The 17,433-nt window shown below is 40.9% G+C and overlaps 2 protein-coding genes and 1 long non-coding RNA gene across 3 annotated transcripts in view; 1 reads left to right on the forward strand and 2 right to left on the reverse strand.

The window, feature by feature from the left end:
- Nucleotides 1-17,433, forward strand: part of mdn1 (midasin AAA ATPase 1) — a 1,030,807-nt gene that overhangs the window by 735,882 nt on the left and 277,492 nt on the right. The window lies entirely within an intron of this gene.
- Nucleotides 2,263-17,433, reverse strand: part of LOC116705898 (uncharacterized) — a 27,177-nt gene continuing 12,006 nt past the window's right edge. The window contains exon 3 of the long non-coding RNA XR_004336077.1: nt 2,263-3,000. This is a non-coding gene — a long non-coding RNA (uncharacterized LOC116705898). The remainder of the gene's footprint in view (nt 3,001-17,433) is intronic.
- zfp36l1b (zinc finger protein 36, C3H type-like 1b) lies at nt 3,113-5,993 on the reverse strand. Its single transcript, XM_032542360.1, has 2 exons — nt 5,750-5,993; nt 3,113-4,235 (listed from the first exon to the last, which is right to left on the reverse strand). Exons 1-2 carry the CDS (start codon nt 5,801-5,803, stop codon nt 3,213-3,215), a joined length of 1,077 nt encoding a protein of 358 aa, XP_032398251.1. The 5' UTR covers nt 5,804-5,993; the 3' UTR covers nt 3,113-3,212.

Here is a 17,433-nt window from a genome sequence, read left to right on the forward strand (position 1 = left end):
ACGTCCTGCTGTGCCTTGTAATGCCGCACAGTGCCCTGGCATGCCATGAACCACTACAAAGTACAATTTTTTGTGACTGTTAATGCCACTCTTCATTTTAACCCCAACTGGTTGTCAAACACCCCCTACCAAGAGCCTGGGTCTGTCCGAGGTTTCTTCCTTAAAGGGAGTTTTTCCTCACCACTGTCGCACTGTTGCTTGCTCTGGAGGGAACTACTAGACCTGTTTGGTCCTTGTATATTATGGAGTGTGGTGTAGACCTACTCTATCTGTGAAGTGTCTTGAGATAACTCGTTATGAATTGATACTATAAATAAAATTGAATTTAATTAATCAGCTGGGACTACATATTGATTATATCTAATATACTGAATAGGGCAACAGCTTTAGATTACCAACCCTGTAGAGATTTGATCATCATTGCTATCACTGTTGTATGTCCAGGCTCAGGTGAACCCCTTTGTAAAACAAATACATGCATAATATACCACAGAACAATTGTATTATCTAGTTTAATCAAAACTGAATAGGAGCGTCAAATAACTTCTTCAAAGTACTTTTTTCAAGGCTATCGGAAGATATCGGAGCATAGACTCGCACACACACTTGTCAATACTAGCTTTATAGGCAGTAATGGAGGCATTTCTATCAAAACGACTAACCACTAACCTGTGTTGTGCTCGGGATAACTGCTGAATATAAGCATTACCAAATTCATTCACAGGAACTCACACATTCAATATAATACTTTATTTAAAAATAATTTTAATGGTTTTAACTGCAATCTTACATTTACAAAATAAACCATGAATAAAGTAATTACTGTAGAAAAAGCAATGGCTGCTGGAGAATACATTCAACCATTTTTCATGTGACAATCCTGTTAACCTCTAACCTACAGGAATACATTTAGGCTTGTATCTGCTCCGTTATAGAAAAATATGAAGGCACAACATTTGGGAAACCTGGAATGAATAAATGTATGTATGTATGTATATATAGGCACTTTCAGGGGCAAAAGTGGTCAAAGAAAACCTTTACATCATCATTGTGGTAACTCAAAGTGCTAGTAACTGATTTCGTTACTCAATTTAGGACTCAGTGACTCATGAGAATTAAAGCTATAGTGCGTAGTTTGAGGAATTCTAAGTAATGACAACAAAACTGTTGGCGCATGAGACAAGCCTTCCGTGATCGCACACCACCCCGACCCATTCGCCACGCAGTTGCTAGTAGCAAAGGACACAGAGGATTAGAAAAAAAAAACATGGGACTCTTCAGAAGAGGTAATTATCTTCACTCAAGTTTCTGTCACCCGATGACACAATCTTCTGAACACAGCCTTACTGAGAAATACAGAAAGAGTTGTATGGAGCTGATAGTCTCAATTAGCTCCATTTGACAATGGATGTTCATTAATCAAAAAGTTACACACTACAGCTTTAATCCCACTAAAATACATTAATATGAAAACAGGACTGTTCCAGAGCTAGTTTATATTCTACAGAATGGAAAATATGATGACCAGAAATGCAACAGGGATGAGACACAACAGAAGCTATGGTTTATACATGGCATTTCGATCTGGCAATCTGACATTTTATAAGATGCAGGTGGGAGTGGGAAACTGGGTTTCAACACAAATTGTTAAACATTTAAGGGTTTTGAGATTATAACGCACTTAAATTCATTCAAATTTAGTACAAATATTAAATTAAATAAATTAAATTCAATATGATAAATTATAAATGTATAAATATTAGTAATCACACTTTAATATTGTGCTGTTTAATATTGTATATGCAGATGCTCTGTGATTGATTGTTCTACATCGACATTGGTATACTTGAATGGACATTAAACCACTGAATGTACTGTTCCATGTAAATTTATCTGAAGAAAACAAAATTATTTTCTCCAAATATTTTAGTGCAATATCCAAACATGGTAGAAAGGCCTTAAAATCAATTATAATTGCCAATAAATATGGGCATTAATTTACATTCACTGTGAAATTCACACTTTTGAGAGATATGCTGCTCTGACAAAAATAGACCCAAAGGGAAGGGGAAAAAAACAGCAGCTGAGCAGCTCCAGACAGACCCACCGGCTAGAAAGCCAAAAGATTATCAGGTGTGATAAAGCCGTCACACTAAACAGCTGTGATGCTGTACAAGTTGGCCATAAGAACTGTTAGCACCACCTGCACCCCAAGGGCATTCATACAGGCATTCATACAGTCCATACAGTTGTTAAGGGTGTGTCCACACGCTTAACAACTGTATGGCACTAGCTTAATTACCTGATCAGTTTGCAATTACTTACATTAACTTTTTTCATCATTTGAACTTGATGTCAGCTGCAAAACCCCCCACTGAAAAGACAACACTTGTCTCTAGCATACTCTAGCTGTCTCTAGGATATTGACACTTCCAGTGCATTTGTGCCTTCAGACTGCATCAGAGAACCTTAACCCTGCAGTCCTACATGTGGGAGGAGCAAACAAATAAAAAAAGCTTAACATTTGTGTCTTAAATTAAGATTCACTTTCAAAATGTTACAAAACATTTCATTGCAGTATAATGTATTAACTGTTAAAAAGGTATTATTTGATTAATACGGAAGATCATAATTTCACATGAAAGAAAATATATATTCTATTTTTTCATTACCCAGATAAATACAAAATAAAAATACTTAGGATCAGCAATAAATATATTTTGATAAATAAGCAGTTACAGTCAAAGCCCTGACTCAGAAGGCTTTTGGAAATAAACTAGACAATAATAGTGATAATAATTACTGTTGGCTTCACATAAATAAATGCCAAGGCACTGTTATAATCTTACATTCTACTGACTTTCTCCTGTTTATTTTATAGTGATGATCCTTTTAAAAATTGAACACCGAGTTGTTACAAGCCTCTAGGAGGTGTCAAGGTTGTGGCACAGGCGGTCATAATAATAATGGCTGTGTAGCAATACACACAACACTGCAACACTGTGCATGAATAGGATTCTGGTTTACAAACTAATAATATTGTAAGAGACTTGATCTGGATTTTCTGATTTGACTCACTGGCTACAACAATGTACAGAGGAGTCTGTTTTTTCTGTTAACAGGGCTAAGAGAAGGGAGTTAGGAGGGTGAATTGTCTCCCTCTTCCAAACTCTTTCCATTACTCCCATCTCAAGCCCAGGGAAGAAGACACCTTAATCATCAGAGACAGAGAGCCTGCTGAAAATTGGGAGGCGACGGGATGCATCCAGGAGAGGGGACTCAGAGCCGCTCTGACTGTCCAGGCTGCTCTGATAGCCCTCCTGGTCAGACAGAGAGCCTGGATGGCAGGGGGAGCCACCTGACATGGGCTGGAAAAAGCAGAAGGTGGTTGGGGAAGGTGGGGTTGGACCCTGAGGCTTGGACACAGGTGGTGGCCCCAAGCTGGGCCCAAACAGGCTGGCAAGCTCTTGGTCGGAGTAAGCAAAGGGGTTTCTCTGCCATTCTGTCAGATCCTCGGTGGAAAACATGGGTGGCGGTGTAATGGAGGCGGGGCTGTCCTGCCAGCTGCTGGAACTGGGGAAGCCGGCAAAGCTAAAGCTGTGCTGCAGCCGAGGGCGCTCCATTTTGTTAAAGGCGGAAAGGGGAGGGGGCCCACGGCGCTCCTCTGCGTTGTGGATAAAGTTGCATCGGGGGCCATACGGACAGAAACCGACGGTATGGAAGGTGCGGCACAGCTCAGTCTTGTACTTTGGGTGGCGGCTCAGGCTGCGCAGCTCATGCATGCCGTGGGCAAACTGGCACTTATCGCCGTATTTACAGGTGCCGTTCTCTTCAAAGGGCCGGCACAGCTCGGTCTTATAGCGGCTTGGGTTGACTTGGCTGTTTCCATCCACACACACCTGACTGCCAGACCACTGTCTATCCCCCAGCTCAGAGAAGGAGCGCTCACGGAAATGGTTCTCCTTGTTGTTGCTGCAGCTGCTACCCAACAACACAGAAGGATCCCTTTTAAGGTTGTTGACAAACTGGTTCTGGCTTAACTTTGCACTTGGGAGGCTGACTGAGTGACGGCGTTGAAACAGGCCTCCTGCAGAGGGGGCACCCACCACCTTCCTGTCCTGCAGGGATTCAATGGGGGTGCAGGAGGAGAAGTTGGCACTGGAGCAGGGGACAGACGACAGTTGAGATCCACCAAGACTGTTAATGTTGTTGCTGTAGTTGAACATCTTACTGTTCTGCAAAGTAACACACGTAATTAAAAAAATAACTCAGACAGTTCAATAAGCAATCCATTTCATCCTTGGTGATTAGAATGGTCAGCAATTGACATGTGCTGTTTATCAACCTTTTCTGAGCCTTGTACCCAAAGGACTCATGGGAATGGCAATTTGAAAGTAGTCAATGTTGTTTCAAGTAGGGTTAGGAACTGAAAACATAGTTTTAAACTATTACTGGTTCCAGATTATTAAAATCTTCATACATTTACTTAGAGAGGATTTTTAGTCTTACATCTTGTAAGCTAAGCTTGGACCCAATGTCCTTTAGTTTACAACATCAGTTACACACTACTCACATGCCTAAATATTACAGAGCATTTCCTGCAGCATGGTATCAAAACGTGTTTTCAATACATCCAGACTGAGATATACTACTTAGGAATCAGCTAGGGCTTCTGTATCCAACACAAATGAACGTTAAAACAATAAATGTTAACAGAGCATGATAGAGAGTTTTTGTTTTGTTTTTTTTAATCTTTATTTAACCCTTGAGCCCAAGTCATATGACACTTTCAAAATATTCCTATTTCTGTTTTTGAATCCGAATCATAAGTAACATACATAATTAATAAGCAGATGAGAAACATCGCCTTGCAGCCACTATGGTGTATGTTGAGTCTTTACCATTACTTTAACAGTACTCTGCATTAATCAATCTTAAAATGTACACATCTGCACTGCATATCCACGTACACTGATTGGTTCAACAATACGGTCTGCTCTGGGAATACTTAGCCTAACGTTACTCCTATGCATCTCTTTCTGCCTCAATATTTGATTAACGTAGCTACACTTTCCTCTGTTGCGGTAACGTTACTTAAGACAATTAAGCATGGGCAGCAGCAATGACTTTATGGCCTTAATCGTAAATAAGCAGTTTAGTAAATGCCGAGTTTTAAACGTAGGCCTACTGATTGAGTAGATACATACAGCTCAGTTTCTCAGACTCCAGAGGGCATGGAATTAATTAAAATAAAAAGACAGTTAAATGTTAGTTAACGCAACATTCACAACGTTAAAACAGAAGGCAGGTGCAAAGGCAGATTTAGCTTTTTTTATGTCGCTAAAAGTTAAAACAAACACTGACTTAAGTTAACGTTACCCACATTACCTTTCAACTACTTTAACCTTACAGCGCTGCGGCGATAGTCCTGGCTATGAGACACTAACGTTAACGTTACCTTGTAACTTATGCCATTTTGCGCCAATAAGTTGTCCAGCAGCGTAAAAAAGTTCTAACGTAACGCAAAGTTAACTTATTTGAAGAAGCGGAATCGCGTTTAACGTTGACGAGTCCGAGATTTATGTACTAACGTCAACTAGTCACCAATCGTGGGGGTGATGCGATATACTGCCCTCAAACTTAACATGAAACTTGCTGTAACAAAAGTTGCTAGGCTAATGTTAGCATGGTTTCTGCAGAAAGAAAAAAAAAACAGTCGACCGATTCCTCCCGGATAGGCGTCATTTACCTTGTTAGGCACTTCTTTGTGTTCGAAGAAAGGAGAAATAATGGTGGCTGTCATGTTTGTTGGTTAAAAAAAGACAATAGGAGCTAGTGAATATATGTGGTAGTCCAGGTTATGCGGTTTTTAGCCCCGTGGAGTGGAGAGCCCCCTCTGCCGTGCCACAGTCATGGATGAATAATAAGAGGCCACGGTGCTGGAGGCGCTGCGCAGTTCTTTTTCAGTAGGCAGCGGCCCTTGTTGGATGGTGGGCGGGCTTTCGATTGACACCCTGCAGACGTGTACCCATGGATGTATAAAGAGAACCGTGTGCCCTCAGAGAAAACAGCGCCTCTGCAGGACAAACGTGTAGCTGTCTCGTATTTACTGCAGGTGGAAGATGGTAATTATTTTCATAGACTATACTAATAGAAAACAATTACATATTAGTTGATTAAATAAAGTCTTCCCTCTTTTTTTTACACAAAAGCCACTGTTGAGGTCCCAATAGAGCAGAAAAACTCCATAACAGACTCCCAGCCCAGGCTTTCTAATCCTCAAATAAACTGTTGTTATGTAGAAAGCCAGACACCTGGGCCGTTAAGCTTCTAAAAGTGCCATTTTAGTCTTAACTGCTGAGAATTTATGAAATGTCCTCCTACTTTAAAACTTAACTATAAAAGCAAGTTATCATATTTTTGAAAAAGCTATATCACTCTTACTCTCACAATTATTTAAGACAGCTCGTGAGATGTCTTGAGTGTTTAGAAGTTGCCAGTATGGTCTTGTGATGGCACTGATGAATGTAAACTCCTCTTAGGAATTTCGCTATTCAAGGTGAATTTATCTGAAAATATTCTTAAATAAGAACATCTATTCAGTGATTGGGCCATGCCTATATCGTCATCCAAAATCCCATTTGTGGCACAGCAAAGTGTCGTGAATCATCTCTAAAACTGACACTGACACACTTTGCTTAAGTTACGACTAAGATGCTTGATAACAAAGTTTAAAGTGCAGCTTTGAGCAAAGAATTGCTTAAGCCCACTCTTAAATCAATTCTTAGTTCTCATAAATAATTCTCAGAGGCTTGATGAATACGGGCCCAGGTTAGCGAATACCTTCTTAAGGATCAGGACCAGAAAGAAAGGGAAGATTAGATATCTCTAGTTGGCTAAGACCTCTGGATCAAGAGTGTTTAAAAAAAGGTTCTATTACAGCTAAATGACTGTGGTACATAACCTATTAATGAAAACATATTGATTATATCTAGTAAAGAAGTGTTAACCAAGGGTAAATCTCCTTTAATAAGTCCAATCCATTCATTTTAAAGACACTGGAATATTTTGGATTTAGGAAAAAGTTTATAAGGTTAATTGAAATTCTATATGAATATACAGTATTAGTAGTTTGGTTTCTCTGCCATATGAAACATGAACGTGTTTTGAGGTAAAACAAGGTATTTGTCAAGGTTGCCCAAGCTCACCTATGTTATCGATTATTGTGGCTGAATTATTAGCAATCCTTATCAAAACATCCAACCACTAAATGTTATGGGAAGTTCATTGGTCATTACTAGTGTCATCTAGACATTCCAGCAATACTAAATGAGATCTCTCTATTCCCTAAAGCTTTTATATATATAATATCCCAATGACGTTACATATTTAGGGAGATACAAGGTATAAGAATATCAGGGAAACATGTAATATAGAAAATCATATACAGAAAAGTAGAACTATCCTAAATAGTCTTGCTTCCTGGGTCCTCGCTTGCTTCAGAGGGAGCTTATCCATCTTTGGACATATTTTGCTTACGAAGATGGAGAGTTTGTCTAGACTTATATACTAAGCTTAGTCATTGGATATTCGCTATAAGTCAATCAAGACAATTCATCAGAATAACTTTATAACTAATTTAATATAAAAATAAGCATCATTATATAAGGTTGGCAGAAATGCTATTGTAAAATCTGTTGAGAAAGGGGTTAAATGCAATTGACTTTGATCCAATGAATGGTACCACCAAATTAAAATGGTAAAAATTGAAGGAAAGGAAAGGAAGGTGATAGTTTTTGGTTTGATTTTACATCCATAATCATCAGGAAATTTGGCGGTGTAGATTTGTAATTAAAATGGGACTTTGATATTTCTAAACTAACAGTCAAGTTTTCTGCTTTTCTTCAACAAATCCTCCATTATTGGAAACTGATATATTACAAGCATAATTTTACCCCACACACAGTCCCAATTTGGAATAATAGAAGTTTATTCATTGAGAGGAAATCTTTCTGTTACAAATAATGGATGGAGAGAGGTATCTGGTCCAACATACAGTACATTTATCAGGTAATAATGGTAATGTTCTAACATGTATTGTTTTCACTGAAAATTACACTCTTGTTTGTTCTATTCTGCAATTTAATTTCAATTCAATTTTATTTATAGTATCAATTCATACAAAATTTATCTCAAGACACTTTACAGATAGAGTAGGTCTGGACCATGCTCCAGAATTTACAAGGACCCAACAGTTCTAGTAGTTTCCTCCAGAGCAAGCAACAGTGCGACAGTAGTGAGGAAAAACTTCCTTTTAGGCAGAAACCTCGGACAGACCCAGGCTCTTGGTAGGGGGTGTCTGACAACTGGTTGGGGTTAAAATGAAGAGTGGCAATAACAGTCACCAAAAGTAGTAGTTTGTAGTAGTTCTTTGTTGTAGTTCATGGCATAGCAGGGCACCGTGCGGCATTACAAGGCACAGCAGGACGTAGCTGGGCACCGCAGATCGTGGGAGGATGTAACATGGCATCGCAGAATGTGTAGCAGGACCATGGCGACAGCTTCAACCATTATTTTGGAGCCTCCCTGATCCTAGGAAACATACTGGGCGAAAAGAACAAAAGGACTCCATGGAATTACTCCCCAGAGCTAGGTCAGTAACAAGCATTTCTGGGACGTTTTATTATATTATTGATCATATGATAGATAAAGCTGACAACTATGACGAGAAGCAGGTGGGCCGGGTTAGGCGGATGCTGCGACTCCTCACTCCCTAACAATATTCAATTCAATTTTAGAGGTGCTCAGTGCATCATCGGAAGTCCCTCCAGCAGTCTAGGCCTATGGCGGCGTAACTAAGGGATGGTTAAGGATTTTCCTGAGCCAGCCCTAACTATAAGCTTTATCAAAGAGGAAAGTCTTAAGCCTACTCTTAAATGTGGAGACGATGTCTGCCCCCTGAACCCAAACTGGAACCTGGTTCCACAGGAGAGGAGCCTAATAGCTGAACGCTCTGGCTCCCATTCTATTTTTAGAGACACTAGGAATCACAAGTAACCCTGCATTCTGGGAGCGCAGTGCTCTGACAGGGTTTTAAGGTACTAGGAGCTCTTTAAGATAAGATGGTGCCTGACCATGAAGAGCTTTGTAGGTGAGAAGAAGGATTTTCAATTCTATTCTAGATTTTGCAGGAAGCCAATGCAGAGAAGCTAAAACAGGAGAGATGTGATCTCTTTTCCTGGTTCCCGTCAGAACACGTGCTGCAGCATTCTGGATCAGCTGAAGAGTCTTTATGGACTTTTTCGAGCAGCCTGATAATAGAGAATTACAGTACCAAATGCATGGACAAATCTTTCTGCATCATTTTTTGACAGGATATTCCTGATTTTTGCAATATTACGTAGGTGAAAAAAGGCGATCCTTGAAATTTGCTTTATGTGAGAATTAAACGACATGTCCTGATCAAAGATAACTCCAAGATTCCTCACAGTGGTGCTGGAGGCCAGGGTGATGCCATCCAGAGTAACTATATCTTTGGATAATGCGTCACGAAGGTGCTTGGGTCCAAGAGCAATAACTTCAGTTTTATCTGAGTTTAACATTAGAAAATTACAGCTGAAATGAATGCTGATTGGTCAGTGAAGGACTGATTATGACCGGAGATCCCGTTTGATGGCATCCAGAGCCAGAATGTCTATTTCTGCGTGGTCTTTAAAACATAGCAAACTCTTTCTAGTATACGTATTTAGGTAGAGCCTAACCTGTCCGCTGTGTTGTCAAAGCGATATGCTGAAGTTCTCCCTTTTTTCCCCAATTTGGAGAAATCCAGGGATTTCCTGTTGGGATATATGATATATGGTATGACACTTTAAAATGTTGGTATGATAAGGGTTATTAAATTTCACATTTGTTTGAAAGTTTTTTTTTTCTTTATTGTGAACAACTTTCATTATTTTTGAAAATTTGTTACCAATCTGATATCTGTTCCCCTTTCACCTCATTTATGTCTTTGTGGAATTAATATGTCTGACAGGTGGAATAAATATGAAAGTATGTACATAGATCTTGCTTTGATGGCAGCTAGGAAGTGCATAGCTTTAAGGTGGAAGGTTTCCAAACCCCAGCAATAGTCCATTGGTGGAATGAACTCTCAAGTTACCTTGTTAGTTGTCAGTATTTATAATAAAAGTAGAGATAGAACCTCAGACTTTTTGAAGATATGGCAGTTGCACAGAGAATTTGATTTTATAAATGTTTATTTTAATGTTAGGGATTACGACAAAAGAGTTATCTGAGGGCAGTTACTATGTTCTTTGATTTGTTTGTTTTGTAGTTTTGTGTCATCATTCATTTTGTTTAATTTTTTTATTTGTTTGTTTGTTTTTGGCAATTCTTGTTTGTTTTGTCATAGTGTGAAGGATGTAAAATATGAATAATGAGATTTATGTATGAAATATCTTTACAAAAGCTAAAAGTTAGGGAGTGAGGAGTCACAGTGTTCACCTTGCCCGGCACACCTGCCTCTCGTCATAGGCGTCAGATTCATTTACCAATTAGTCAATAATATAATCAAACTAGAGGGAGGCAGGGCAGTACAGCCCGATCCAGCAGGGGAGAGTTCTAGCCGGACCAGGCTCCTCTCCTTACCCTGTCTCTCTTAATCATGCTTTTAGTTTTAGACTGCCGGGGGACTTCCTTTGACACACTGAGCTCCTCTCTCCTCTCTCTTTCCATTTGTGTCTATCCATGTCCCAGAAATGCTTGTTACTAACCTAGCTCTGGGGAGTTATTCCCCGGAGTCCTCATGTTTTTTTCGCCCAGCATGTTTCCTTAGATTAGGGAGGCACCAAAATCATGGTTGCAGCTGTTGCCGTGGTTTTGCTACACGTCCTGCGATGCCCTGTTACATTCTGCTATGCTCTGCGGTGCCCTGCTGTGCCTTGTAACACCCTGCAGTGCCCTGCTTTGCCATGAACTACTACAACTAGTATTACTACTACTAATTATAGTCACTGTTCCATTATCTTTTATTGTAACTGTTATTGCTACTATTCATTACACCCCCAGCTGGCCCCGTCAGACCAAGAGCCTGGGTCTGTCCAAGGTTTCTTCCTAAAAGAGAGTTTTTCCTGGCCACTGTTCCACTTAATTCTTGCCCTTGTGGGAATTACTTGAATTGTTGGTTCTTTGTAAATCATAGTGTCAATAGGGTTCTAGACCTACTCTATCTGTAATGTGTCTTGAGATAACTCTTGTTACATATTGATAGTGTTACGCTAAGAACAGAAAGACTCAAATGCAAGGCTCACAAAAAAAAGGATTTATTTGAGATGAGAGGGGAAGTGGGGAAGCAGACAACAGGGACAGGGACGCAGAGACGGGGAAACTTGGGGAGTCTCGAGGGAGAGGATACTCAGGGGAAGCATGGGAGAACCAGGAGCAAGGACCCGAGTGGAAGACACTGGAGCTGGGCGTGGGAGACTCCCAGCTCCCAGGGAGGGTGAAGCAGGGTGCCGTGGCTGGGGGACCGAAAGGAGATGCCAGCTGACTGGAGACGGGAAACAGGAGTGGAGGTGATGACTGCGGGGGGAAAAAAACAAAAGAGGTAAGTTAAACATAAAAGCAGAGGCACAGACACTCGAGAAATCAGGATAGCATGTGAGAGCCGGGGTTGAAATACTGTTGTTGATTGGAGATGGCAGGCAGGTGTGAGTAAACTAATCCCATATCGTCACATACCCTTCAACATACCTAAAGATTGAAATAGTGTTATTTCAGTTAGCTTAATAGCTGGTTTGATTTGCATTAAGATGAAGGGTATATGATGATGTGGGGGCTATTTTAATTCCAAAGGCCAAGGGAATTTTATCAGGATGCATAGTATCCTGCATAGTATCCTGGATCCATGAAATAACTGGCCTTAATATAAAAATGTGCCTGCCTCTATGGGAATTTAACATATGGGGTGTATATACTGATGCCCCCAGTATTTTAAGGAAGAACATTTATTTATTCACAAAGAAAATTGGTGTCCCTAAAAGGTTGGATTTTTCCTAATGTTTTTGAATTAAACCATTAAGATCAATTTCCAAAAGGTGTTTTTTAAATTCCTCTTTTTAATCAACTTTAGCACAGGTGTGTAAACTTTCTCAAGCCACTGTAGGTTTCAAAAGTTTTGCAGTTTTGCAAAAAATAGAGCAATGGACTTAAGAAATTGCTGCTGGCTAATAGCAGAACACGGTTTCTTCTCTGTTGTGGCTACATTTTGACGTGGCGTTGTAGCATGTTGATTTGTTATGAAATATTAAAGTTTACACAACAGCAAGAGCGGCGTTAACAGACATACACAAACGCACACACAAGCAGACACACACACAGACAGAAACAAGATAAGGGACCAAAAACATACGCAAATAGAAGCAAGAAGGCCACAGCACCAGTCTACAGCATGGCCTTCAAAGAGTCAGCAACCCTGCACCAAATGTTTCTGGCCAAGGACACTTGGACATGGCCTGGGATCAAACCACCAACATTCCAATTGGCACACAACCTCTCTACCACTGAGCCACAGCCGCCCCTTGATAGAGTGAATGTGTTTTGTAGGTTGGAAAAAGGTAACAAGCAAGTCTCGCTAAAGATGTCTTTTAGATAATGAACCCCCCCTCTTTTCCCATTGTGGGGCTGTTATAGGCTTTCCATCATTCAAGAGGGCTAAATTGTTGAATAAAAGAGAAAATGTGTGCCAGTGACATGATAAATGGCAATATTTTTCAGCCAATCAGCAAGTTTTGATGAGATGAGAGATAATGAGGCCAAAGCGTAGCTGGCACTATTTATTAGAAATATTGGCAAAAATAACGTCATGGCGTGACCAAGGTTCTGTCATAGCACTTTCTAAGGTACGCCAGCAAACAGACATATCTGGGTTGAGCCAGGAAAAGAGGGGCCTTAACACAAAGGACCAAAAATAATGTTGGTGACTAAAAGACCGCCATCCTCTTTCCTCCTCTGTAGTGTAGACGTCTTAACCCTTGTATGGTATTTGGGTCAAATTTACCCATTTAAAATTTTTACAAGAAGAAAAATGGTCCAAGTTACATTTTTCTACCTGAAAATCAACGGCCTTACCTTATTCTCTGTAATAAACATGTATTACTGATTCCATTCAGAAAATTATTCTAGATATGACCACTTGTTTTTTCCACAGTAGATTTTTAACATGAATTATAACCTTATGACAAAAGACCGAACCACACTTTCATTTTTAATTGTGTTCTAGTAGAGACTGATTGCATTCCTTAAACATATATGTTATCGCAATTGTTTTAAATTGAGATAAAGACAATATTTGTTAGTTTGTGAAGTAAATTTTTACTTCAGAATTGTTTTGAAACCCCCAAATAAGTCACGGGTCAATTTGACCCGAGGGATACGAGAAGGTACCAAAAGTGAAGACAATACAAGGGTTAAGCCTTTCCAGATGAATTTAGACACCGCTGGTTGTAATTTGTGCTAATAACAAGAAGGAAGGGATAGAGGTAGCATGGGGCTCACAAAATTAATCTTGGGTAAAACACTTATTTTAACCACAGAGATACAAGCTTGAATCGACATGGGGAAACCAACCAATTTTTCCATATCTTTCAAAATGTTGTTCAGAGCAACAGAATAGTTATGTTTTATAATCTGGTTTACGCAAAGGAAAACCTCAATACCTAAATATCTAAACTCTTTAACAATGGGGATGTCAACAAGGATGATTGAATTGTGAGCATAATCATTCAAATGAAGTAATGCAGACTTTGACCAGTTAAATTTAAAGCCTAATACTCCTCGCATAGGGATAAAAGGGAAGGAAAAGATTGAGAGGGGTTTTCTAAAAAGACCATGACGTCATCCGCAAATAGAAAGAGGTGATGCTGTGTATTACAAATACATATTTGTGACACCATAATCAATAGGCGAATGGCTTGAAGCAGAGGCTCTGAGGAGAGGACAAATAGTGCAGGACTCAAGGGGCAGCCTTGACGTGAAGATCTGTAAACTGGACACAAAGAGACTCAGACTGAGGGGGTTAGAATACATAACTTTAATCATACCAATGAAAGTGTTACCAAAGCCCATCACCTCTAAGACTGACCATAAAAATGACCACTCAAGTCAAAGGCTGTCATTGCTTGAAGAGAAAGAAGTGACATTGGCGTCTTACTGTCTCCTACAGCATCCACAATGTGGAGAAGGCGTCTAATATTATCTGCTACCATCCTCATTCTATGAATCTAGTTTGGTAGGAGTTAACTAATTTTGATGGGCTAGAAGCTTTGCAAAGATTAGAGAAAAACACACAACAATCTCTGAACTAACTTGAAACTGACAAAATAATATTAAATAAAAATTGACATCAGACGTTGCTTTTGAATTTTGGTTTTGGAAATAATTTGACCATAAGGGAAAAAGAGGAAAATCAATGATAAATCAAAGAGACTGATGATATGAAGGGTAACCAAAGAGCCCAGATTATCCGTCTCTGATTTGTTATCAATTTTCCTCTTGCAGCCACGTCCAGGGAGGTTGCCAGTCTTGTGAACTTTAAACTTCTGAATATGCGCAACTGCAGTCACAGGAACATCAAACGGCTTGGATATGGTCTTATAGCTGTTACCTTTAACATGCTTGTTTATCATTTTCTTTCTAATCTCGTGAGACAACTTTCTCTTTAGCTTTCTGTGGTCCATGTTCAGTGTGGTACACACATCATGATACCAAACAGCACAGAGAATACTTTTTACCCTTTAAATAGGCAGGCTGACAGATTTCAAGTTTGAAGACACCTGTGATGCTAATTGCAGGACAAACCTTATGTTCCTATGGTCAAATTATTTCCAAAACCAAAATTACAAAGCAATGTCTGATTTATCAGTTACTTTTCAGTACATTGTTATTCATTATTACTTTTGTCAGTTTCAAGTTATTTCAGGGTTTTTCTTTTTCTTTTAACGGAAGGGTACAAACATTTTTTTTCTATGTCTGTAATATGTCCTTTAAAGACTTGTGAGCATCAAAGCTCATTAAACAAGTTAACACCACACAGTCACCTAAGCGAAGAGAAGACGACCCAACAAACCTTTACCACGATCATTTAATCAAAATTAGATGCTAGGGGTACTTGAGATTGACACAGTAGACAACACCCATGAGCATGGCATAGCTTCATGCCACGTCTTTAATGTTGTAGTACAATTGTCTCCTCAACTGCAATTGCAATGTTGAAGACCTCCCGTGGAGAGGCATCCGGCTCTGCATATTCTTAGCCTATTAGCAGGCCAAGTTGCAACCCCTTCATGGCTTCTCTGCATGAGCCTTGAAAAGCAGAGGGAGTGTGTGAATGTTTTTGTCTAGTACATAGACTTTACTTAGATTAGTAAGCTGAAGCCCCAGAGGCTGCATTTTTAGGAGTCACCAAAGTCCTAGGTCCCCATTTCTAGGACCCTAGTTTTTTGCAAAAGTGGTACCTAGTGAATTGGAGGGAGTCTTGCAAAGAAACACAAGGAGGTTAACAGGCACAGCCAATGTGTGCATCTGAAACGGTTGACATGCGTACAATCTCTGACTTAGATTTAAGCACATACTCTGTGATGGTTAGGGTAAGGGCTTTAACAGTTAATGTAGCTAGCGACTGACACTTTGGCAAGTTAAAACGAGGGTCCTACAAATGTGGTCCTGAAAATGCAAGCTCCGGTAATGCAGGATGCTAATCTTTATATGGCCATTTCAAAACTCAGTCATTAACTACTCTCACTAACTACAGGAGACCATCCCCCAACACTGCTGGTTCTCAACAGCTGGCTGACGAGCTGAACAGCTTTTATTGTAGGTTTGAAAAGGCCACAGTCACACCCCTCCCCCACACCAACTCACCAACTCACACCTCAGTCAGTCACCTCACCCTCTCTTGCCCCTCACCTGCACTCACGATCTGTGAAGTGGATGAGCGCCAGCTCTTCCAGAGGCAGAAGACCAGAAAGGCTCCTGGCCCAGACGGTGTGTCTCCATCCTGCCTGAAAATCTGTGCAGACCAGCTGGCCCCCATCTTCACTCAGATCTTCAACAGATCTCTGGAGCTATCTGAAGTTCCCTCCTGCTTCAAACGTTCCACAGTCATCCCAGTCCCCAAAAAACCTTCCATCTCTGGACTAAATGACTACAGGCCTGTCGCCCTGACAGCTGAGTCTGAAGTCCTTTGAAGACGGTTGGCCCACCTGAAGAACATCACAGTCCCCTTGCTGGACCCCTGCAGTTTGCCTACAGGGCTAAAAGGTCGGTGGGATGATGCAGTCAACTTGGGACTGCATTACATCCTGCAACACTCGACTCTCCAGGGGCTATGCAGGATCCTGTTGTGGACTTCAGCTCGGCGTTCAACACCATCATCCCGGACATCCAGCACCAAACCTCTCCCAGCTCACTGTGACAGCCTCCACCTGTATGTCACAAACTTCCTGACTGACAGGATCGCAGGTGAGCTGGGACATCACCTCCAGCACACGACTATTAGCATGGCGCCCCCCAGGGTGTGTGCTCTCCCCACTGCTTTTCTCCTCTACACCAATGACTGCACCTCAGAGACCCATCTGTTAAACTCCTGAAGTTCGCTGACGACACAGCCGTCATCGGCCTCATCCGGGACGGTGATGAGTCAGCCTACAGACGGGAGGTGGATCAGCTGGCTCTTGGTGCGTCAGAACAACCTTGAGCTCAACAACGCTCAAAACGTGGAGATGAAAGTGGACTTCAGGAAGAGACCCCCCCTCGTCCCCCCATCACCATACCAACAGCCCTGTGTCTGCTGTGGAATCCTCAGGTTTCTTCGGATCCACTATATCCCAGCCCTGATGGGAGCCCAACACAGTCACCATCATTAAAAAGGCCCAGCAGAGACTGTACTTCCTGCGCCAGCTCAGGAAGCTCACACTCTCCTAAGGAGCTGCTGGTCCACTTCTATACAGCCATCATTCCAGTCTGTCCTCTGCACGTCCATCACTGTCTTGTTGGATCTGCCACCAAAAAGGGACAGACTACAACGACAGTTAGGACTGCAAACAGGATATCGTTGCCAACCCTCCTCCGTCCATGACTTATACACCTCAGAGTCAGGAAACGGCAGGAACCATCACTACGACCCATCTCACCCCGGACACAACCTGTTCCAGCTACTCCCCTCTGGTAGCCGCTCCAGAGCACTGTACGCCAAACCAACATTCGGAACAGTTTCTACCCACAAGCCATCTCTCTGATGAACAGCTGACTTCTGACCCACAGTGTCAAGTTCAGTTCTGGTCAATAACACTGTAACACTGTCTATACAGCACCTGTATCACTTATTTAGTATTACTCATCATTCCCACTCTCACATCTCAATTATATATTTTATTA

This window comes from Etheostoma spectabile, chromosome 18 (assembly GCF_008692095.1).
Source record: "Etheostoma spectabile isolate EspeVRDwgs_2016 chromosome 18, UIUC_Espe_1.0, whole genome shotgun sequence".
Taxonomy (NCBI): domain Eukaryota; kingdom Metazoa; phylum Chordata; class Actinopteri; order Perciformes; family Percidae; genus Etheostoma; species Etheostoma spectabile.

What these genes read in the sequence shown, in the direction of transcription:
- zfp36l1b (XM_032542360.1), bottom strand. Translation starts at nt 5,803, where the DNA reads ATGACAGCCACCATTATTTCTCCTTTCTTCGAACACAAAGAAGTGCCT. An exon ending in ACAAAGAAGTGCCTAACAAG is followed by an intron (nt 4,236 to 5,749) that starts GTAAATGACGCC and finishes GTTACTTTGCAG; the next exon opens with AACAGTAAGATGTTCAACTA.